At 36.5% G+C, this 26,243-nt stretch overlaps 1 protein-coding gene across 4 annotated transcripts in view; it reads right to left on the bottom strand.

The window, feature by feature from the left end:
• The window catches only part of LOC149597169 (uncharacterized), a 267,950-nt gene that overhangs the window by 84,608 nt on the left and 157,099 nt on the right, over positions 1-26,243 (bottom strand). The window contains exon 1 of one of the 4 annotated variants that reach the window (XM_089861129.1): positions 20,381-20,918. The exons of the other annotated variants lie outside the window; for them this stretch is intronic. Coding sequence (XP_089717255.1) covers positions 20,381-20,484 — 104 coding nt within the window. The 5' untranslated portion in view covers positions 20,485-20,918. Of the gene's footprint in view, positions 1-20,380; positions 20,919-26,243 lie in introns of those variants that run through there. 4 annotated transcript variants of the gene reach the window in all.

The following is a 26,243-nucleotide window of genomic DNA, read 5'->3' as shown; positions in this document are numbered from 1 at the left end:
GAAATTGATAATTTTTCTAATAATGGATTAAGTTGAATTTTTTATAAACCTTGGTGCATAGGTAACATGCACGGGACCAATATTTTAATATCTAATTCAGGTAATATTCAAATATTGTAAAGTGGTACTGTTACTTGAAATTAATAAATAACAAAATCTATAATTTTTAATTTTAAAATTTTTTTTTTAACTTAAAAATCTGGAAAGTTGGAATTTGGGATAGGGGTATTTAAAATGGGTTTGGTTTGATACTTGGGTGATTTTTGGCGGCTTTTTTGACAGTTTGGGGTTAAACGAGTCTTTGGGGCTTCGCGGGGTGTCCCGGCCCGGGGTTAAAAGAGAAAAGGTGTCAGAAATATTATGATATATCGGAAAAGATTTTATCTTTTAGTTTTTATTTTTATTCAGGAAAAAACTAAATTGGAAAGCACTTTCGAAACTTTCGTTGGCTTCCCAAATTGTTCAACGGGAATCTCACCTCGTTCTATTTAACACCTTAATAAGCATTGTCAATCATTCCTTCCTTGGCCTGGAAAAACACGCACCGCCAGATATTTATAAGAAGAAACACACTTTATAGCTTCGGTGTATGAAAAGATTAATTTTCAATGCATTATTATAACAAAGTATCATCTGACTAGCTTAATATAAAAGGCGTGGGTTCTTTATTAAAAAAAATACAGAATAATAATAATAAATTTCCTTTAGAATTTCAAAAATCTTGACAGACAATCATATATTCTTTTCTTTTTTAAAAAATTATAAAATCAAGTTTTAAAAAAATTCAAAAGCGCGTGCGAGAGTTTTAAGGTTATTTTGAAATATCTCGCGCTCATTTTTGAAAAATAGAAAAACACGTGCAAAGATATAAAAAAAAATATAAAAAAAACACGTGCAAAGATTTATAAAAAATATATGAAAAAACACGTGCAAAGATTTATAAAAAATATATGAAAAAACACGTGCAAAGATTTATAAAAAAATATGAAAAAAACACGTGCAAAGATTTATAAATAAATTTGATTAAATCTGCGCGTGATTATTAATTCACGAGCAATTCCTAAATAAATAAATAGATAAAAATGTAAGCACGAGCATTTTTTGGCCTACATAAAAAACTAAACATTATGAAATATTAAATATACTTAACAAGGGTATAATAAATAATGTATTTACGAAATAAGGTTTTTAGATCCACGTTTATCTGACTGAATTAAATTCGACCAACAAAAAGCCCGCCGATTATATAATTTCTTTGGCTTTATTATAAATTTGAACCTTTAAATCTGTTAGTACATTATTGAAGCTTCGAAAATTCTTTGAATTTCTTAACAATGGATGGAGATCTTAAAGAAGGTAGGTTTTTCACTTCCTTTCCCCCCCCCCGGGGGGGGCGCCACCCAGCTCCTATATTATGTCGGGGATAATATTCATTTAGAAATGCGTGAAAAATCTCACCCCGAAAAATAGTGGCCCGTTCTATATTTCCCCAACACACAGTCACGATGTTAAAGAATTTCATAGAAAGAAAAAAAATTTAGGATTTTAGTCTCCCCTGATTATTACGTATTTCCCCTGAGAAATATTAAAATTGTTCTTTGTGCGTTTGTTCAACGATTTCTGTTATTTCCCAGGAAAAGTGTTGCCAGGCATTTAACCACTATCTACAACTACAACAGACTGAAATCTTCATTTAAAAATTAAAAGGTACATTTTTATTACCTCATAAAATTGGTAAAAGTAATTAAACCTGATGGATAAAGATATAGTTGTCTTATCCAACCCGATCTTAACATTCCCCCCCCCCGGTTGAATTTCGACCCTCCCATTGGCTATTACGAAGTTCTTCATAACACAAGTCACGCTTATTAGAGAGCTCCATTGTTCCAAACTGGCCTAGGCATATTTCCTATACCATCTCCCCGTTACACCTGTCCTTAAACACGAGGAACAAAACGGGTTCGCTATACTTAAATAATACAGTCAAGCAACAATGGTCGTACAATGCACGAGAATTTTCACGCGCTCATCTTTTTTTTTTTTTAACTTATTAAGTTTGACACGATAGGCGCGAGACGAAGTGACCGTACCACTTGTCTAAATTATATTCGAACGCTTAGATTGAACCCCGGGTTTATACTCAATGACAAGTGATATTGGGAACAGATGTTAAACGCCTATACCGAAGTCTAACATCGCCTGACGATGATTTATAATAATGAGGAAATGCTACGGGGCTTTATTTTTAGTGACAGGTTAGACGGGGAAACATCTGTGAAGCAATTATCAGCGCGCGAAATCGTTTAATCAAATTATAAGAATCATTTTTGGCCTGAAGTACATTTTTTTATTATTACGGGTAGACAGACATTTTGTTTTAATACCTTAAGGGGTTTTCTATAAATTGTCTTTTTAACAACGTGTAAAACTCTTAATAAAACTTTTATTATAATTTGTTTTGATACGATTTTTGATAAAAGGATTGAATAAAAAAGTAGGGCATGGATTGAAATTGCATTTGATTTTCATAAGAAATGACGTAACATTATTAAACTTAATTCGTTTTGACAGCTTTAGAGTATAATTAAGTTTGAATGTTCGGATTTAATTTTGACATAATAATCTATTCAAATTATACTTAATTTTGATGGTAGTCCATTTAAATTAAGTCATATTAAAATTTGAAATTCAAGGGGGCAAACCAAACCGTCGAATAAAAATAAACAATTTCATCCTATAGTGTTTGAGCGTCTTAGAAGGAAGAACTAAAACTAAAGAAAAGGAATTCTACGCGGTAATTCTTTGCAACAAAAATAAACTTTCAAAGTAAACTTAGAGAAAAAACACAAAACTTATTTCCGGGGGTCCCAAAATTTAATTGAATTTGGTTGTTGGCCCTTCAAACAACGTCTGCAGAATACAGATATCCACAACAAACAAACAAACACACAGACAGACATTGGGGCCAGCCGAAACTTTTCATTTAAATAAAATTTTCCCATTACAGAGTTTAATATTAAATTCGACCTTTGAATGACCTTTAAGGCACGCTTTAAACGCCTTTAAAGAAAATATTTCTTTTATAAAAGAAGAAAAAAATCTCTCCTTAAACGCTATTTAAATAGGGCTATGATATGGCAATTAGAGGTCCGTTATTTTACGCTATTAAACTAAACAATACTTGAGCTATATCGTTTACGGAGATTTTTTCACCTAGATAACCTCAAACTCAAACTCGAGAGAGTTTAAAAAAAATTTCGCAGCTTTTTCCCAACCGGTATTGTAACGGTTTGACCCATATATATTTCTCCATGGAAATATAGTAGTGGCACTTAACGTTATCTTCTCATAGCATCAAACGCGGTAAAACGCGCTACGCTGTCAATTAAGTATCTATAATTCACTTACGATACATTCTAGAACTTATTGTTAGGCAGTTTCTCGCCTTTAACCGTATTTTACTCTATGGAAACTTAACACGTGGTGCCACTACCGTATTTGATATCATTAGTGAGGTCATCAATGGTAAGAAGCAATAATGGCATCTTTTTTTCAGTTTGACCACTCAATTGACCGCGAAAATATAAGGGTGACCCCTTGGGGGGAGGGGGTAATTGGGGGGGGGGAGAAATAAGACAAGAAGAGTTGACAAGATTGACTTAAGTATGGTTGAAGTGACAAGCTCAGTTGACAGGCCCGAAGGATAAATTCCTTTGAAAGATAAGAAAAAAGCTTAAAAGGAGAAAGCGAAAAAGTGATATTAAATCGTCTGTCAGTTATGTAGCGTGACAGCGCATACAAAAAAAATATACCGAGATATCTAAGCTTACAACAAAAATATATTTTTATAACAACTTTCAAGAGGTTTACTAAACATATTACTCTATAGAGGAGTTAAAGAAAATTTCCTAAACGTGAAATGTTTATCATTAAAAGCACGTGCTATTATTATATTTAAACTTTTCGCGCGAGATTTTAAACTAAAACCACGCGCCAGAGCACGAGCTCTGTAGACGCACGTGCTTTAAAACAAAATGGCGGGAAGCACGAGCTCTGTAGGCGCGAGGTTACAACCGCACGTGCTTATAAATGGCGGGAAATTTTGCATACACGTGGGTGGGTGTGTGTGTTTGTGTACAAAAGCTAAGCGTGTTTTGATTGGTGTAAATTTGGCGCGAGATTTATTTTTCTTATATATCCTTTGAGCGGTTTTATTATCCGAGGCAATTATCAATAGAAGCCAGCTTATTCCTCCAGAATTCTTTCCAGAGGAAGAAAGAAAGAGTCTTGGTCTCTCTTTTCACGGCTGACTTTTTAGCCCATTACCTAAAACACTATCCATACATATAGGTAACTAACCGACATTGGAGTTAAGCTGTCCCTGGCATACCTCTCCCATTATAATGAAAACGTCAAGATAAGAAGCGATTGGGGCCCAAAAATACGAATCAAACGGGCTAAGGAAGTGCCGGAAATCATTTCCAAACCAGAGTTGATATCGTTACACCGTTCAAACCCTAACTAACCCTTAGTTTTCGACTCGGTATCAACTCAACTTGGTTTCGTGATAAATCCCAAGAAGTTAAGGTCATTTTCGACTATTATTATAATGCGAGTACGAAACCCTATTCCCATAGTAAAAATATACCGCTTGAAATAAGGTACGCCCTGCCTTTGAGGTACGGTATCAATTTATATCGAAAAGACAAAAATGCTATAAGGAAAAAAAAGTAGAAAACGATTTCTGGGGATTATTTTTTTTCTTCTTTCCTTCTATCTCTCGCGAGACGCCAGAAATCATCTTTAACACGGTCCTCCAAGATCATTCCGAATTGACTACGCGTCTTAAGGTAGGGTGTCTCCATTTTGGGTAGGTAGGGATTTGGAAATTTCGAGTTGGCACGAGAATGGATGGCGGCTCTCTCGGACCAAGATGGCTGCTTGGTTGAGGGAGGGCAGTCACCTCTACGCCGCTAGGAGGCGCTCAAAGGTGTAAAATATAGACTCGCCTATCGCCCAAGGCTCCAAACGTCTCAAAAATAAAAAACCCTCCCTTCTCCTCCTTGCCTTCAAATTATTTTCACGCCAAATTCTCCTTCTCAGTTTCCAAGGTAATATCCAGAAAAAAATAACTCTCGCGCGAGCTTTATTTTTACCGCGCGTGAAAATAAAGTTTTCTCCTTTCATAACGCGCGTGAGAATAAAGATTTTTCTTTTCATAACGCGCGTGAGAATAAAATAATAAATTTATTTTCACGCGAGAATTTTTTTTTAATCGCACGCGAGTTAGTTTTTTTTAATGGCACGTGAAAATATATTTCTCTTTAGTTAATTTTAAAGGAAAAGTATCAGCACGGATTTCTATCTTCAAAATATTATTCCCCTCTACGAAAACCCCTTTAATGAAAGGATAAGGGGAGGGAGGGGGTATATGGGGTTTCCAGGGAACCCCACGCAATCACCACCACCACCACTCTAGGTACCCCCCAAAAACTTCATCACTCTACTACTCTCTCCGCATATACTTTACCCAAATTGAAACTTAGAAAAAAAAATTTAACTAAAGAAAAAATAACCTTCCTCGTCCTATTTTTAATGCTTTTTCAAAAAACGGGGGGAGGGGGAGGGAAGAAGGGGCTATAATATAAAGTTCTCATCTCGGGGGAACATCCCCCGAAGAGTAATTTATCTAAAGCAAAAACGAAAGGGATGGGAGAGAACTGTAGTTACTACTACAACTACTACTAGCACTACATTAAAATCAAGCTAGCCAGGAGTGCCTTCAAAATGTTAGTTAATGGATTTGAAATGTTATTAACTAAACAGTTAAGTAAGTACTGGAATCTGAACCGGCGTTTTAAAAATCTTACAGAGAAAAATAGTCGGCTTAGACACGATTCGGGAGCGTTTGGCAAAAGCAAGTACTTTTGAAAATATTTAAAGTTAAAATTTTTGTACTGCTTAGTTTCCACTAATTTATTTTTCTTTGCTTTTCCCCCAGTGTTGCCAGGCTGTAAAGCTAGCTCAATACTTGAACCAACTTGACTCGCAGGCTGAGGGGGCCTGAAAACACTGCCCTAAAATTCCAGCCGAGTTATGCTTAGACCCTGTCTATACTTTAAAATGATCAAATTCCCTATTTCGAATTGGTATCATTAAAATAAAAATTTGGTTTAAAATTATAAAACGTATTTGGTCTTGTTCGTACTTTACCCAAAACAAACTTCAAATGGATTTTCTTCCGAAACAGTTAAGTACTTACCTAGAAAGAAAAAAAGAAAAAGAATGAATAATAATTAGACACGGTTAAAAGAACATTGTTAATGATTTGAAAAAAATAATTTTCGTTGAAATTCGCAACATCAAATAAAAAAATAATAAAATCTGGTGGTATCAAATAGATTTGAGTATGCCTTTAAAATATCATCCCATATTTAACAAAGACTACCGGAAAGATATTAGAGCGACGTTTAAGCGAAAAATTTAATGGTTTTTAAATGGTCTCTTAATAGGCAAAACATTGTATCTAAGGTGGACCCCCCAACCTTAAAGACTAAAATATAAAATACTTTTTGGTGTTAAAAATTATATCAGATTTATATTATTAATGGTCTTTGGACCAAAGCACCACCATTTTTATATAGTAGAGCTAATTTTCGGATGTTTAGAATAATTTTAGACGTTTACAAAGCGCCGGAAATAATTCATTTAAAACGGAAATGATTATTTTCTTTGTATTTTATTTTTTTAAATTATACGTTTAGTACAAATACAGTCTTACAACGTTTAATTCGCTTTAAATTATTTTATAATGGTGTCTTAATATTTCCGCGCCGTGATTGGTTGATAAGTTTTATTATAAAAAGGTGTTAGAATTTTAAAAGCTAAAAAAATATAACCACGTGACATTAATTTCAGCGCGTGAAATTTTAAAATTAACGAAAAATTAAAAAAAAAAGCGCGTGAAATAAATTTAAAAATGAAAATAATTAATACGATATTGGCATTTCACGTGAGTTTCCCTATAGAGTTTTATACCATCAAAGGTAAGGAGTTGCCACTACCCTAAAATATTATAAACAATCCTTAATAATTAAATACATATTATATTGTTGGATGCGTGGGTTGTTTTTGGTGTAATACACTTTTTTCGGAAAAACTATTAAAAAGAAAAAATTTATTAATCCGTGAAAAGAACATAGTGGTCACAAGACCTATTATTAAATAGGGGCGCCTCCCCTGGATATAAAAACAAGGGTAATGGCAGATCTTTAGCTTTGACAGTATTAAATGGTGGGAAGGATAAATTACCAGTGTCACGGTTGTATATCAAACGTATTATACAAGGGTGGAGAGTTACTCTCTCGCTCTCGGTGTGTGTTTAAATAGCAGACAAGGCAAGATTTACAATTGCCACGTGCTCGCAATGTTAAGTGTCAAACAGTCAGTCCCAAATATCAAGAGGGTGGAAGGCCCTTTTAAAGTTAACCCGTCCATAGCCGCCAGCACGTAAAAACGTTTAGGTACGCGCCAACAATCCGCTAACACTATCACAATGCGAGCCGCCAGGAATCCCTAAGCAAATACACCTAGACTGAGTGATAAGTACTTCAATATAATGTCATTTACGCTTTGGTACTTGCTCAAACTATTTAAAAATAATACTACTTAAATCGCCAGCAACCACAGAGGAACTGGACACTGGAGACAAGTCAAACATACAACCCAAGTAGATCCAGAAATAATTAAGACAATGTAAATAAATTTAATTAGGATTTACTTTTGAACTATTTGTGACTTAATAAACAGTCCAGGTTATTTTTCTAAAGTGTGACGTTGTTAAGTTGGGTATTAACAGTTCAAAACTGACATTTGTGACAAGAATTCTTTGTATTAACAGCTGAACTTTAAAAAGCTAAAACGGGATGTCCATTTTACAATGGAAGCGATTCATTTAGAATGCAGAACCGGCTGTAAAACACTAAAAACAGCACTCTTAAAAAAATAACAAGTATCTATGGTTTAAATAAATTATTTCACGGGGAAAATGTACCACACTTTAGCCCGTAAATTTAAGAACTAACTTGCCCTCTCCCCAAAAAACAGAAAAAAAGAGAGCAATAAACAGAGGAGAGGTAATAAAATGTTTTTAGTGTCTTTTCGTGAAGTCGGAGCTCGGGAAAGAAAATTGCACCGAAATCGTTCTACTAGAGCCGGTCCGGTTCTGTTCTGTTCGGTGTGTAGTGTAAGTGCATGTATTCCAGTACATTTAACCTTACGGTTTTATACGGGGAACTTGCCAGCTAGGTAAGATATACCTCATAAATTTCTTAACACTACTCCATGCCTTTAAGTGTTAGCGATTTTCAAACCTTAAAAATAGGGGATCTGCAAATGCTGCTTTATCATTGAATCGAGAACGGCTCGAATTTTTGAAGGGCTCAATTTTTATGACGACGACGCCATTTTGGGGTCATTTACCGAGACGCAAACGCCAGTATTGCCAAGCATATTGGGGGTCATTTTGGGGTCACTTTAAATAAGGAACAATTTCAAATTAAACGCGATTAAGGGAAGGGTATAGGAGTTAAAACTATATTTATTCTATGTTTTCCGATTCCGAACTCCGACGCGAGAGAGTTCGATACGACACGCGTTTATCCAATGAAAAGGCGTAAGTTTTGTTATCAACACGCCATATTCGAATTATTAGGTTAGAGCTTCGATACTATCAAAGGCAAACATAAATAAGTCACAAAGTGGGAAATATACACTTTGTCTTTGATTCGACGCCGTAATTTGGTCTTTGCCATTAACTATAATTGAACTAGTAAATATTGTGGTAACAATAAAGATATTTATGAGACTATAAAGCGTTGTTACCAAATAAGAAATTTAAACACCGTTTAATTAATTTAAAGTTACAATTTAAATGAAATCCCGACGCGTTACAATCAAACGCGAACAAAAGCAAATAAACAACAATAGAGTCCACGAGGGGATTTATTTTAAATCCTACGGTTTACAAGTCACGGCGGAAAGGTATGACATATATATTACTCAACTGAACTGAACTTCACACGCGAGGTTAAATTCTCAGTGGACATTTTAAATTGAAACCATTAACAAAAGTACTTCCCCACCTTCATACCCGAGCCTACCGCGCTACGAAGTTAACTTGGTAAAACTGTATAAACCCGAGGAAATAGCTCGTGCCACCAAAGGGTTATAACATCTCGCGCTAATGAAATCGTAACCCCATAGAGATGTCGGACACTTCGCGCCTACCATTATTTCCTATAAGCGCTGGTAGAGGATACTAAAAATTATTAGAAAGTGTCCGACACGAGAAAAGCGCGTGAATTTTCTTGGTTTTAAATGGACTGTAGCTCGAAACACGAGGACGGTATAGAGTAGATTTCGCGCCAAAATCGATCTTAAAGATCTCGAGCAGAGAAAAGGCGGGAAAACAAAAGTAGGGTTCCGTGGCGCGCGTGTTTGTTTGGCGCCAATTTTCACCAGCAACTGAATGTTTGTACTCGGCTCGCGCGCGCTAAGAACATGACGTCTTTTCGCGCTCTTTTCCTTTTTAACTGAATCAATGTTTTAGATTTCTTTTGTTTTTTTGGGGGTCTTCTCGCGAAGATGTATTGATTTGGGGGGGGGGGGGGTTACGATAAAGGCAGAAGGCCGTGGCCTTGTTTTACTTTAATGGAGGAGAGTAGAAGCGAAAGGCCCTTTATTTCGCGGCTCGTTTAATTTCGTTTTAAAAGCGAGACTAGTGGAATGAAATTGAGGAGAATGTTACACCAATACCACGCCATTTAAAAGCAGATTGCCTGGAAAATTTTAAGAAGCTTCATTTGATCTTGCGGTAAATTTATAACGCCTTCAAAATTGTATTAAATAGAGTAAATATTAAGAGTTCGTTTGAACTCATTATGAGATGCAGTTGCATTACTGGCAACACTGTCCCTGAAGCGGTTAAAATTTAGAAACGGGGAGGGGGGAGTTTCTCTAGCCCCCTTTAGTGTAAACTATTTATTAATTAATGTAGGTCAAAGGTCTGAATTAAGGGTCACTTTCGTTTCGTTTGCCAGGTCCGGTAGATATTACAGAAACCTCATACAGAACTAAAAAAAAATAATTTTGGGTAAAAAAACTAAAAACCTCATATTAATTAACTCATTTGCATAAAGAACCGCAAAGATACACGTTGGTCTCTCAAAGTGTTTGTTAATTTCCCATTCCCGTGAATTTCTAATGTGAAATCGCTTTTCAAGTCTGCCGAAACAAAAAAATAAAATAAAAAACCCAAAATTAAAAAAAAAAATAATATTATATAGGGAAAGAAAAATATGTCTAAACGTTTAAATGACGCATGCGTACGTAGCGTCATGGAAGGAAGACTTGCTCTCTGGTTCTCTTTGCAATGTCTGGGCCGTGAAAATGATGGAATAGCGCTGAATTCCGTAATGCTAATGCTAATAGCCTCTCCTCACAACCCAACCGCGTAAAAAGTCCAATTTCCTATGATCCCCCTCTCCCCGTACCTTGGAAAATCTTTTGATGTAGCTCCGGCGCCCCGGGACAGGTATTTTCATCCCATTCTTACACCATAACCATCTCCTCTCTCTTTTGTAAGGATAGTTTCAAACAGACTATAGTGGCATCCCATGTTATTTCATCACAAGTCCAAGATATTAAACTGCCATTACTACTTAATTTCCAATTGACTAATGACACCACGTGTTATTTTAGTATAGAGATTAATAGGGTTGAAGGTATGGGTGTGCCATTACTATACATTGTTTCCGATAGACTAGTGACACCCCGTGTTATTTTAATATAGAGTTTAAGATGGGTAGCTGCCATTACTATATTATAGTTACGAGTTAATGAGATCCCAGATATAATTTTCAACTGACCGAAAAGTGAACTGCGCAGTCGCGAACTGAGCTTTAAAATGTATATTAAATGTTGAGGGTTTATTTAAAAAAAAAAACTGGTTCGGGTTTGAAATAAAAAAATAATTTCTAACGGGTTTTAATTCAGCTTAGGCGAAGAAAGAAAGACAATCATTATTTTATATATTATATTATTTCAGTCAATTATTTAAATTATTTTCGAATCATTACGGCAGACACCGTACGCTTATTTTAATTTTATAATTTAACCGGTTATAATGACAGATACGCGCCTTTCATAGTTTTAAAGTAGATATTAAATTAATACGGGTTGCCATTAGAGAGAGGGTTCTTCAATAACTTCGCAAAAAAAAAAATAAATAAACCGCGAATGCAAATTAAACAAATAAAGATTATTGTTTAAATTTACGATCCTATTTCGATTTTAATCTTTGATTCAATTTAAACTTTAATCTATCGTAACAAATCTAAAGTTGTAAATAACAATCAACAGCCTTTGTACCAAAAAAAAGGACTCCCTTCCCTTCCCTTCCCAAGTAAAACCAGAACTCTGCTTTTAAAAACATGGCGTTCGCTTCCTAGTACCGGAATTTCAAATATACTGACTGACTATTTTGGTTTCATGAAAAACTTAACCTATTCTTTTAGCCCCCCCCCCCCCAACCACCACTCACAAAAAATCTTAATCTTCATTTATACATCTTTAAAATATCAACATAAAGGGGTAGGATACTTCGCTTAACTCGTGTAGTATTCAAACTTTAATATAAAACACTTAGTAAAGTATACCAATTTAACATGAAAGCTGTTAATATAGAGAAAAACCGGTTTTGAATGTAATAACGGTCTCAAGTTACGTTGACGCTAGATTTTATTTAACATATTGTTGGGAATACTATGATCGGCAAGTGTGCGACCTCTCTAATATCCTTTAAAACATCTTTAACTGTATAATTTCATTTAGGGGTGGCCTGTATCTTTCGTAGAAAGGTAACGTTTATTTCAAAATGATTTCCGACTGAGCTAAACCAGATGGTAACACCGCAGCTCTCTAATACATTTCCTCAATATCATCTATCAGCAGTTGTACGCTTCCACATTGTTAATTTATAACATACTCTGCCATTATTCAGTTATTATACTCGTGTATATTTCATCGTACAAAAGTAATGGATGTTAGGGCTAACTTTGTATGTATATAAAAGAAAGACAATGTTGCCGATTTTACCAAACGAACCAACTGCCATTACTCCTTATTGGTTAAACCCTGTTCTTTATATATTATTAAGTACTAATGGCACCTATAGTAATCATGGTACCGGCTGGCTGGCTGGCTCGATAACATATGCCAAAGTGGTGGTGGTGTTATATTAGGTGTTTAACCTATAACTATAATACAGAAAAAAATCAACCGTTATTTTGACACCAGCATCGTGGGGGAAGGGCTAATTACTTTCTCCATTTCCGGTAACGTAATGGTGGGATTCTATTGTAAAATTTTGATAGCAACCACGGGGACCGGAAGTTTAGTAGTTGGGTCGTAACCATTGACAAATTGCGAATTTTCCAAGTAAGTATTAGGTAGTTCAATTCAAAGAATAATTTGGGGGCTGAAAAAGAATGTTTCAAATGGTGTGTCACCACCATCACCATAAAAGGTGTCGCGGTAACCTATTTATTTAATTTAGGGGGTGTACAATAATTTAAAATGCATTAGACTAAAAAATATATAGATTATGGCGGTAATTTTTGATACCAATTTTAAAGGGATAGTGTCACTACTTTGATATTCTAAACGAGAAATAGTTTTTTCTCAGAATTTTTATTTTATCTAGTTCCTTTTAAGTTTGATTGAGAACTGGGTTGTCCTGTCGTTCAGTGCCTGACTTTAACCTTTAACCCCTTAAGTACGCCCAATTAATCTTGTCATAACTCCACCCATATTTCCAACAGCAATTCATTGCCAAAACAAAACGCAACAAAAATGTAAAAAATTCAAATAATCAAAGTAAAAGCTTTTGAAGGCGAGTAGTCACAGAGGCTTTCTTTCAAAGTCACTTTGACGTAACGGCTATGGGGAGAAGACATCACATTGTTTCTTCTCAGCATGACGTATTAAAAGAGTCGGGGGAAGGTTTCATGGGGTTCGTACCCCTACCCACTAACCCCCACTCACCCCCATCCATCCAAGACTTCTTCATCACTTGATTGTCGTTTTCCGAGGTCCTGATTGGTCCTTTTTAGTAGTCAGGCGCTTAGCAGAAAAGCTAAGCGGGGCGTCTAGATCGTCGTCAGAAGTCTAACAGGGCTATTGCCCCCTCCCCCCAAAGTACCCTGGGCCCAAGATCTTTTATTTTTATTTCAATGCCCGCTGAGAATGGGTGCAAACCCCCACGAGTCAAAGTTCATCTCAGTCTTAGAGTACTGTTTTATTTCGAGGCTAGAATTATCGTTTTCTAGTTGAACATGGAAAATTAACATACTCTGCCATGAAAGTTGAACACTAATGGCAAACCCCCACGAGTCAAAGTTCATCTCAGTCTTAGAGTACTGTTTAATTTCAAAGTTATAATTATTGTATTCAAGTTGAACACTAATGGCAAACCCCCACGAGTCAAAGTTCATCTCAGTCTTAGAGTACTGTTAATTTCAAGGCAAGAATTATTGTATTCAAGTTGAACATGGGAAAATTAACATACTCGGCCATGAAAGTTGAACACTAATGGCAGCCGTCCATGTTTCGCAATATTAAAATCTATATCAAGTAAACACGACCTGTCATTTGTGATTTATATTGGAAAAATATTGATACCTGCCTTTGATAAAGAAAAAAATCAATGATTGCGTAACACTATGTCCATACGCAAAGTTCATCTCAACCTTTAAATTCAATAACCCCATATACTTGTCCTAATACAAACGTACAAACTAAGGCACCCCTTACATTGTACTTTCAATTTGAAGATAACATAGAGGGAAAATCATGTCAGGCATTGGGGGGGGGTAAGAGGGGAATAACCCCCCCCCCCCTAAAAACAATCACGGTAATGGAGTTGGGGTGTCAATGCATTTTCTATGGGATTACGGTTTACCACGTATCTGAACACTGAAGTTAAAGCTACTCTTTACTAAGACTATTATAGGAAATTAGTGTCAACTGTTAGGGGATATATTTAGTAGTTTTCCTACTGGTTCTAGTAGCAATTAGCCAAAGGGCGCTGATGTCTTCTTTCCGGGGCCAAAAGTTGTTTCCTATCACCACCACCACTACCAGGCATTTCATAGACCAAAATGCCCCCCCCCCCCCTGGAAGTATAGAGACCGAGGCTTAAAAGTTAGGCCTAACGTGGGGGTAAAGTAGAACTTACTAGGTTCAGGGGGTGAATTTGGACTTGGAAGATCACGTGTAAAAAGGGTTTCGGGGGGAAATTGGGGGGTCGGATGGGTAGGATAAGTATATTACATTATTGGGTACCGTTACCATCTATCTTAAATTAATTACTGAAAAGGGTTAAAGGTTAATTTTATTAAGATGTCTGCTAATGCAGTGTTGCCATACTGGACATTTTAGCTTGATTGAAATTGTACTACTGTAGTACAATTTCAATCAGTGTCTTGGATGGTTCGTGGAATTGATTATTAGACGCAGAATTATCTCTACAATTTTAAATAATTAATTTTCAAACTTAAATTGCATAGATTCAAAGCTAACTAGATTTTCCTTTCATAATTTTTTTAATGTCCAAAAGTTGATAGTCCATTTTTAAAAATATATTAGATAATTAATATAGTTAAGTTTTAACCATTACTTTAAGTACTTATTTATTGGAACAAGGGCAAAGCTACTGGAATTTTCCAGACTAAAACAACTGAGCGTATTAATACGCAATATAAAATCAAAGATTAAAGAAAGTAGTCCAATTGAAATTAAATAATAAAACCCATAATCTAAAGAATCTCATCACATCTCAATAAAATAAAACAAATTCATTGTAAGATTTAATTATAATAGAAACGTATTAAAACTTGAAACCGATAATTTGGGGGGGGGGGGGGTCCGCGTTGTCCAATTTGAAGGGGGGGGCTCATCATTATATTTGGGGTCGGTCACTCTCTAGACAGCCCCATCCCCGCCTCTTGAAATTTGCAATGGCAATGGCAATGGCAAAGGCCACTCAACTAAGTCGACTTCGGGAACAAGTCAAAGGGGCCGCTTGATGTTAACCGTTATCGGATATAATAGTCGATTTGCATTAATAACAAGGGAGGGGGAAAATGCCGGCCCCCCTCTTGGCCCCAATCGGCCTAATTTGAGGAATGAAGGGCCCAATTTAGGGGACCCCAATCAATGCGGATAAAGGGCCACAAAGGAGAGAGAGAAGGAAGGAAGGATGGAATTCCAATCCATTCGGGAAAAATGAACTTCATTCCTTAATTAATCATAAAACTACTACAGCCTGGCACCGTCTGTTAACGCTAATTGACCGCTAAATAGACACACCCCACGCTAATTAGCCCAAACGAATTAGTGCTATTTTAAACTTTAAAAATTTCATCCAATATTTTAAGAAAATTCATTTTTTTATTTATAATATTTCACGTGAAATTTTAATGTTTTAGAAAAATGCACGTGAAATTTTAATGTTTTAGAAAAATGCACGTGAAATTTTAATGTTTTAGAAAAATGCACGTGAAATTTTAATGTTTTAGAAAAATGCACGTGAAATATTATGCATATATATAAAAAGAATTCTCGTGCCAAACATCTTTAATATGTCACGTGAAATTTTCATTAAACGATTTTTGAAAATTGCACGTGAAGTATTATAAATTAAAAACATTTCTCGTGCACATATTATTTTATTTAATGTTTTTCCAAACATGGCGGCGCGTGAAATATTGGCATAATCTGCCGCTATTTCTTACTATTGTAAATACAGACTAACAAATTACAATGATCCAACATAAATTTGGCTCCCCCCAAAATAAATTCAGCTATCAATAAATTTTGGGTCTAAAAATCCCTTCTCAGTCTTGATTATAATCCCCTACACTTTGCCTATAAAAATAATAAAACCAAACAAGATTATTTAAAATTTATATTACAACTTCAATACATAAAATACTATATTTGCTGAGAGAGAGTTTGAAAATCTAATCCTGGCTTCCCCTAGCTCTCTCTTTTCAAGCTTATACCGGGGATGTTTTTTAAATTTACAGAATTTATTGTTTTGAATAAAATTTATTTCGATTTTTTATCCCTAGACCTTTTATTCGATTCTTTTTTTACGTTCGTACACTTTATATTGATATAGAGTAATGACAGTTCTTATTCCTCGACTATATTAAATCAAATACAAAAATAACATTGAGCGTCATCATGACTATCTCCGTAGTATCATAAGTTTATAATATATGTTGAATGATAAGTATGACACTACCAATACGATTCATAATGCTACTGAGAGACTTACAAATGAGAGCTCGAGGTAGAACGAGGGGGAGCGAGTCAATTGAAGTCCTAAGTACACTCGGTGGTGGTTAATTAATTTTGCAGCTAGGACCTATTCCATCTAGGCACTCCTATTTAGTCCGCATTACTAAGCCCAAATTTGACAACAGCGCCCCCTCACTCACTCACCAGGCGTCTCCCTAGCTCGCTTTACCTCCTCTCGAATCTATGACCTACCTCACCTTACTCACTCACTTCAAAATCATTACAAGCCTTTCAGTACTTAACCAGAGATTAACAAACTTATGGAAGAAACATATCACTTACAAACTTATGGTAGCATATAGCAGACAGACATATTTCAAAGGGTTAAAGATATATATATATCGTTCCCCGAAATTTTGCATTTGATTTTCCGAGATAAATTTCAAAGGAAAGATGATACTATAGAATATAGGTAAGACAGTGATACCATTGGTACGTAACTTAATTATATAGCGATGTATACGTAGCTTTACTCTTTGGAAGTAAATCCGAATGAAATTTCGCGGATATCATTTTCGGTTATTTTTTATGGATTTATGTAAATTACGACTATAAATTGAAAAAGTATAATATATTGTTTTTTTAAGGGGGAGATTATACCGCGTTAAAAGGCGGAGTCTATATATTTTTATTATCTATTTGGTGACATTGGCGTAGGCTCGAATCTACGATACTAACTCATTTTAAAATCTATTTTCCAGGCAGTGTTAGCCCGCCTGAAATATAATAATAATATAATCTGGCAACGTTTGCACGGATTATGTCCCTCGTGTCTTTTTTCGCTTCCACATTCAATTTATTATTAAATTTGAATTGGGGTTTTTTAATGTTTAAAACTTTAAACTACATAAATTAAGAAATAAAAAAAAACTTCAAGGAGATAGAGGATTTTAGCGCGACCTCTAACTTCGTGACGTCATATCTTTACTTTCACAATATTTCCAAGAAAATCCCTTGAGTATATTTGAGCCCAGATTTTCCTCTATCCAATGGTGCTAAAATCATAGTCCTACAACAATCAGGGGCCGAGATAATCAACTTTAAATAAGATAACACGGCGTTATTTCTTCAACAAGGGTCGCGACCTTTAAACTACAACTTCGTGACATCATAACTATACTTCCACGATTTTTCCAGGAAAATCCCTCGAGTATATTTTAGCCCAGATTCTCCTCTATCCAATGGTGCTAAAATCAGACTCATACAACAATCAGGGGCCGAGATAATCAACTTTAAATAACACAACATGGCGATGTGGCTTCACGACCTATAAAGTACAACTTCATGACGTCATAACTCTACTTCCACGATATTTCCAAGAAAATCCTTTGAGTATATGATAGCCTAGATTGCAATCTATCCAATGGTGCTAAAATCACTGTCCTACAATAATCAGGGGCCGAGATAATCAACTTTAAATAACACAACATGGCGATGTGGCTTCACGACCTATAAACTACAACTTCATGACGTCATAACTCCACTTCCACGAAATTTCCAGGAAAATCCCTCGAGTATACTATAGCCCTAACTGTCCTCTACGCAACTATACTAAATTCATGGTCATACATTAAGTGGAACACTAAATAATAATTATTAAAAATAAATTAAAACTAAATATTAGCGCCACTTCTATCTAAGTCTAAAAACTGTTTATCTGGGCAGCAAGTTGTAGGCCTAATCTTAAGAAATGTTGGTTGGCGCGTTTCAAAAATTAGACACATATAGGAGAATGGGCGTATCTTTTTTACACTTTCCAAGCGTGTAACGTAACAGTCTTCATGGCATGGCAGACTCGAATTCAGAAGAGAACTTTTAAATAATTTTTTTTATTTTTATGATTTTCATTTCTGTAACAGGAATGGATGGCACAAGCAAGAACCACCACTAACACCAGCACCATCATCATCATCATCCCGAAGGAAGGTAAAAAGTTGCCCGACCAGGTAGAAGAAGATATACATACACATCTAATGGCCCGAGGGTGGAAAAAATCTCATAGTACCTTTGGACCGGTTACTGGAAACCAAAATTTGATGATCTGTTCTCGGCGGTTGCCTCTACTGGCTGGCACTTGCCTACAATTTCAAGTCTGCGCGCTAAAGAAGTGTCTGACTTCGCACCCCTTATACCGGCGGGGGGATAACACCTCTCCCTTCCCCCCCACTCATCCCTCTGTACAAGAATGAAGAGACCCCTAATTCTTAAGCCCCCTACAAGGATTACGGCTTACAGCTTACAGACATCGAGAAAAAACACAGATTTCATATCACTGAAGATTTAAGATTTTTGTTAATATTGATTTACATGGTTTTTCCATGAAATCTATTTTCAAGTTCAAGATATAAGTATAGGGACTTGGCAGTACTACGTCATGAAACGTCAGGCTACCTTCCACTAGTGCTAAAAAACATGTAGCTTTCATTCTGTTAAAAAAACATACCATAATGGCGCTGGTGGCGGAGTTAAGCCCGAATTGCCAAGACCCTATTGTGTTGATTTTAAATTTCATTGGGTTTTTGGAGGAATTATTCACTAAAAATTTCGGGAATTTCGTAATAATTTCTCCCATCTTTAACACAGCGCATGCGCTTCAGGGACAGGGTTGCCAGTAATTTGTTGTTCAATTGCAAACGTCACTAAAGAGTGGCAACACTTACAAGTATTTGCTGCGCAAAATCTATTTAGCATTTCTCATAATAATAGTTATTTTAAACATTATTGGAGCTCCCGTAACTTGGATTTTGAATTTACAAAATCCACATTTTAATCTAAATTTTAATTTTAAACGAATTTATCTCTAGGCTACATGGATATGGCAACCCAATAATATATATATTTTTTCTATAGAATTTAATACATTTAAATTCCATTATACATATTAAAGGGAATATAAAAGCATGTTTGTAAAAAAGAGATTCGATTAAAAAAAGTTGAAGAAAAAACACGTCGAATAAAATGGAAGAAGTATTATTGAATATCTGAATAAAGTGAATATCAGACGGGGACGGACGGACGGAGGGGCGCTTCAATAAGTTTACGTAAGCCTTTGAAGCTTTGACAATTCGACTCCGAGCTACGTGACCCCTTCGACAGAGAGAGAAAATATATATATATAGAAAGATATTCAAATATAAACCCGGGCTACTAGAAGTTTGAACCTACTACTACTAGTAGTTCTAGTAGTTCCTCGAGTACGGATCAATCGAGTTTAAATTGATTTTAGAAAGGTTCCCGAGTTCGTATTCCCTTCGCTTTACCCGCCAAAATAAACCACCACGCGCCAGTCTTGGTCGAAGCGCGCCAAAACTCAACTTTTGCGCGAGCTTTTTTGCGCCACTTCTATATTTCCCTTTTCGTTTCGCGCGAGCTTTAAAGAAATGTCTCGTGCTCGGGGTCGGACACTTGCCTATCTCTATTATCGAAGTAATGTACTTCGACTTTACGAATGCGGCTAATACTAGACCCCCGGGATTTAAAAAGAAATGTCTCGTGCTCGGGGTCGGACACTTGCCTATCTCTATTATCGAAGTAATGTACTTCGACTTTACGAATGCGGCTAATACTAGACCCCCGGCATTTAAAAAGAAATGTCTCGTGCTCGGGGTCGGACACTTGCCTATCTCTATTATCGAAGTAATGTACTTCGACTTTACGAATGCGGCTAATACTAGACCCCCCGGGATTTAAAAAGAAATGTCTCGTGCTCGGGGTTGGATACTTGCCTATCTTTTCATTTTAGTAACGTGCTTCAACTATACGATGGCGGCTAATACTAGACCCCGGGGATTTAAAAAAAAAATTGGTGGTGGTTGCTATGGTGACAGATAGAATCGCGCCAATTTTAAAATTAAAATATTAGGCCTATTGGGAGGACCGTAAATCAGGGTTTAAAATTAAACAGGGTGTAAGGCGCTTACAATGGACCCCTTTCAAACATTTTTAAAGAACTCACATTGGGTTTGAAGCGTTCCAATAAATGTCGGCTAATCGCATACAGGCTACGTCCGTAATTTGGTCCAAAATGGCCAGCAAGAAAAATACCAAAATCCAAGGCATTTTCTATCGATTTAAATTATTATCTTCGGCAAAAACAAATATTCACGGGTCCGATGGTCCGATAAAAAACAAACTCCACCGGGGAAACTTTTCTTAAGGTTCCGCGGTCGGCGGGTCCGTATTTAACGGCGGGCAAAAAATTTCACGGTCCGGTAAGACGATCGACGAGTAATACCTCAAAGAACTCGGGCTTGTTTCTTGGTTTTCTCTCTTATTAAGAAAGTTTTTAAATTTCGGAACTACTTATGGCAACTTTTAGAACGACGAATATAACAGTGTTTACGTAATCTCGGCATGACAATTAAATATTTTAATTCAATCGCGACTTTAAACGAGATTAATTAATACGACACGGAATAGATTTAAATATTTTAAAAGGTTGGTTGGTTTATGAATGACAATGGTTTTTACGTTAAGCCTTGGCCGGCGTTAGCGCGCTCCCCGATCTCCTCGACGCGTCACTTAGCGCGACTCTAGCCCGAATGCTGGCAAAACACGGCGGGCGGTGGGCCGAAGAGACGCGGCGGGAACGGGGGGGGGGTGCCATTCTCGCGTGCAAAACCGGTGGCCCGCCGAGATACCGTGACGTCACCGGCAACGTTAACCAATGGCGTGAAAAACGTGCTAGACTCTTGGATGGCTGAAAGTTTCATCTCCAGCGCGCCTTAAGGAAGATACCATTTTTCAAAACACCATGACGGGGTGATAGAGATAGAGGGGGGGGGGGAAGATTCTTTTAAAATCTTAACTTGTTTTTAAGATAATCCGGTTTAAGATAAATTGTTGTTGTTTTTGTTTCGTTCAAAACTGACAGTTTTATGTAAAATGGAATAAATAATATTTACGTAATGGATGGATTGGCCGATGAAAAGGCGCGCTGGGATTTATTTGCACGTGGTTTTAACTGGAAAAGGGTTGTTAAGCCCGGGAAATTAATTTTAAGTTTTTGCACGTGCTCGATTTAAGGCGGGAAATTGGGATTATGTTTTTCACGTGCTCGATTTAAGGCGGGAAATTGGGTTTATGTTTTTGCACGCGCTCGATGTAAGGCGGGAAATTGAGGTTATGTTTTTGCACGTGCTCGATTTAAGGCGGGAAATTGGGATTATGTTTTCCACGTGCTCGATGTAAGGCGGGAAATTGAGGTTATGTTTTCCACGTGCTCGATTTAAGGCGGGAAATTGAGGTTATGTTTTCCACGTGCGCCAGTAATTTTCAAAGAATAAAATTATTTCTATTTTATTTGTTATTTAAAACTTGATTGTATCTGCCCTTACTTAATTAGCTACAAATGAGTACGTAGATAATGTTCGCTATATAATACACAGAAGAGGTATGTATAGACAGAATACCTTGGAATATAATCCAATTTCATCGCATTATGTCAACAAATTCAAAAGCTATTATGCAGTCACTTAGTTAGGCGAGCGTATCAATATTACAATAAGTACTCGAGACATTGTACTTAGAGCAATACCCGTACCATAAAGGTTAAGTTAATAATTACTAATTAGTAACACGCTTTATTTCGCAAATTTAGAGTCTTAGGCCATTGCCACTTTGGTCCAGCAATACATTTTTTGCCAGGCCATTGGTGAGTCAAGAGAGAAAGACTAGGAGTTCAGTTTGACTCGGTACTTGGACCAAGTTGGACTGACAACACTGCGCTGAAGTCAAAGACAATAGAGGAATAGAGGGTATAAGGGAGTTAGTCAAAAATATCCGTAAGTAAATTGAAATTCAACAGAAAATAATTAAACATTGTAATCAGTTAATGTATTGTTAGAACTGATTCGCAATGCACGATGGGATTAAGAGGTTGACCTATAAAGACACGGAACGGATATAAGGTCTCGTTGCCGTCTTCGCTTGCGACGTGGGAAATGATTCACCATTTGGATTCAATTTCTATATAGGGTAGAGAGCATGATGATACTTTACAAGTATTGCAGCCATGGATATCCAAAGGCGCCAAAAAGAAATCCACCTCAATTCCTTTCGCCATCAGTTATCGACTTTCTTTTTTGGGAAGAAAGTGACTTTCCTTCCTTCCACCCACAACACCCTTTAGTATTATATAGAAGGAAGAAGCTGTAGGTACCACTATCTAGTACCACCTTCTTTTTTTTGGGGGGGGGGCAAGCATGGTATCCGTAATGCGGCCTTGTTTCCGATTCGGAATTCGCGAATCCCAGTCGAGGAAATTGCAAAAAACGAAAATAAAAATCGGGCATCACCAGCAAGCGAAGCGGCATTTTAAATCTCGCGAAAAAATATATACTGAGCGATTTTCAAAGCGTTACTGACAGACAGACAACTAGTCCGAATGTTTTCTCCAACGAAACCTCCGTGTTATTTACGCTTAAACCCCAAAAAATGTTTTCTCAATTTTCGTTTTTTTTTTGAGAGAGGTCGGATACTTGTTTCACGATAAAAGTGGTCTATTGGGTCCCAAAAAATGATTTCTCAATTTTTTTTGAGAGGTCGGATACTTGTTTTAGGATAAAAGTGGTATTTGTAGTAAAATTGGGCTCTAGTAATTAGTTTTTGAGAACGTAACAAATTCCATTCGGTAATTCCTCCCACTCATTATAAATGGTTCAATTAAATGTTAAAGGTCACCCTCATTGACCTTTAGAATTGTCCAAATTCGTTCCTGGAACTTGGGCTCTTCCAAGATCCAAATGCATTCTGGGAAACGTACGAAACGGAACACCCACGCTTATTGGAGATATTTGCTCGGATAGGTTAAGAAAAGGGAGAACAAACAGTAAAGCTGCCTTTGAAAAATGATTATGAATGTAGATTTAAAGACCTATTCTTCGAATTTAGGTCCAGCTAAAGCTAAACCGATCGATAGAATTTAAAGGGAATATCACCCACCCTTTCAAACTAAAATATCGCATCCATTTTATTAAATTAAATTTATTTGTATTTAATTATTTTAGAAATCGCTTAAAAACACAATCTTGAGTCGTACAAAAAGATATGATATCATTATCGGTATCAGTGACCGATTTGGCGTAGGCATTTTAACCGATATATCGTTTCGATTTTGGCTTAATTTACCTGATTAATCAGTTAATAATCGGTCGATATCGGTTTCACTTGATTAAATAATCGGTTAAAATCGGTATACAATGTGTTTTAAAACTAAGAGGATTTATACCATTTACACAAGGAGGTCTGGCTTTAGACTCCATGATTTGCACCTGGGAAGTGAGACTGGCCTCCTTGTGTAAATGGTATACATCCTAGTCTGTAACTGAACTATGTATCGGTTCCAGTAAAACTTCGATATCGGGCATCACCAAATCCCTTCAATACTTTTCCCCGAAATTTTAGGCCTATTTTTAGAGAAAACCCTCTAGAAATTTAATAGAAAAATTGTCCCTTTTTACAAGAAAAAAAATGATGGCAGATTTTGCGTTGAAAAAAAAAAACTCGAAAAATATTTTAAAAAAGTAACCAATTATTTCTTAGAAAAAGTCCTCCGGAACTTAAACTTTAAAATAAAAAAGGAACAACTGCATTCAGTACAAAATAAAACTCACTTTGAATTTCCATCCCAAATAAAAAGTATAGGCGTGGTGCATGCTGGGTACACTGCCGCTGTCCTTTTTTTGTGTAAAAGGGATAAAAATAGGGTCTAAAGCTAAACTAAAACCGCTGGGTTTTTTGGGGCGGCTTTACTTACAAGCTTAAATTGGCCATTACTACTTTACAGGGCTTCTAAAAACCTATGGCCCCCTCAAAATATAAAGTGTACAAGTACAGGTACCAAGCAACTACGGACACATCTTCCAGAAAAAAGTAAAGTTAAAACCGTTTTTTGTAGAAAAGAATTTGACTCTTCTTTTTAGAGATCGGAGCTGTAAAAAGAAATACCAGCCTAGTTTCTTTTGTTACTGAAAGGTTATTTATTTCGCCAAAAAAAAGGTATTGTACCTGTGGGGTCCATCCCCCTGGTGTCCCTAAAGATTCCCACGACAAAGTGCATGGTATCGCTACAGTTATTTTTTTTTGGTATCACACCCGGTTGGTATCCTTATCCGCTTTTAACAGATACACGCTAAAATTGTAACGTGTTTTTCTTATTACTGGGGTCATAGGTTAGGGTCACGTGATTCGGGTAATAACGTGACCTTGAAATCCTAAGCCTTGGCAATAAAACAAATTGGATTGGACATCAAAACGTAAAATTAACAATAAATAAAGAATTAACTTTAAGTAATACTAATTATCTTATTTTGAAAGTAAATTTCCTCCAAGTCACTCAGAGAGTATAATTTCTTATCCCAGGGAAATGTGGCGGGGTTAGGGGGAGGGAGGGGGCAAAGAAAGACCCTAAAACAATGATTGCCTAAAGCACCGCGCTCAATTTCTTAATGAAGCTGCATGCGTGGTCCAGCCCTTAAATTACCCCACGAGGTTTGTCTTTTTCTTTCTCTAGAAAGTACTAGTGCAAGATTTGTCTGTGTGTGGGGTTTGAACCCCCTTAAGTTTCCTGTCATAAAACAATAAAACACTCCGCCCCTTTTTCAACAAGACATTTAAATTAAGAAGGGGAATTTTCTTGCTTTGCCATACCAACTTCCCCCCCTCCATTCCCCAAACTCCTTTCAGATCTTAATTTTTAAGACAGGGTCTTTTTTGTCGAGGTGACATTTCACGGTTACAATATGTTACTCTTTAAAAGGGGACTCCCCGCTATTTCCCAGAACGCTAAAAAGGACCAAGCAACTTTTGATTTATGACTTGGAAATGTCTCATTAAGAGCTAGCGCCATTTTTACTTTTAATCTCGCGCCAGCTTTGAATGGATACAGGATTGGCGGGCTATTTAACTCCATCGCACGAGCTACGAATTTTGGCGGGATATTTAACTCCATCGCACGAGCTACGAATTTTGGCGGGATATTTAACTCCATCGCACGAGCTACGAATTTTGGCGGGATATTTAACTCCATCGCACGAGCTACGAATTTTGGCGGGATATTTAACTCCATCGCACGAGCTACGATTTTTCAATTTTTGGCGGGATATCGCACGAGCTACGATTTTTCAATTTTTGGCGGGATATCGCACGAGCTACGATTTTTCAATTTTTGGCGGGATATCGCACGAGCTACGATTTTTCAATTTTAGGCGGGATATCGCACGAGCTACGATTTTTCAATTTTAGGCGGGATATCGCACGAGCTACGATTTTTCAATTTTAGGCGGGATATCGCACGAGCTACGATTACTGGCGCCAAAAGTTAAAAAATAACTTTGAAACGTCGTAACTCTAGTTTAACAATATTTCCAGGAAAATCCCTGGAATATATATCATAGCCTAAATTGTCCTCTATCCAAGGGTATGCACAAGATTGGCGCTGCACCAATCAGGGACATGGAAAATAAACTAGAATGAATCAAATAACTTAATCCCTATTAAACCTATTTCGGTTTCATTTCAGCAATCTTGTAATCTTAGTAGGATTACAAAAGTGTAGGAAACTTGCTTTCTTGTTGCAAATATAATTCAATTCCTTCGAATTGAAAGGAGTGGTCGCTTCAACAACGCATGTGGTCAAAAGTACTTAGGGGGTCCGGCGAAATCCTTTTCACGGTCAGTTAAGAAATTCACCCCCGGAACTAAAGCAAAAACACCAACCACGCACCGTAAAGAATTGAAAGTAAAGCCAAAAGAATCCCAAGTTGAGAAACTCTGGTAAAACGGAAACTGTTCCATCATTGACTAACCATCAAATGTCA

The sequence above is a fragment of the Phalangium opilio genome, unplaced genomic scaffold, assembly GCF_054372755.1.
Source record: "Phalangium opilio isolate 3A_F unplaced genomic scaffold, DU_Popi_V2 ptg000369l_1, whole genome shotgun sequence".
NCBI classification, from domain to species: Eukaryota; Metazoa; Arthropoda; class Arachnida; order Opiliones; family Phalangiidae; genus Phalangium; species Phalangium opilio.
The sequence above is the reverse complement of the archived record's forward strand: the minus strand, read 5'-3'. Positions and strand labels throughout refer to the sequence as shown.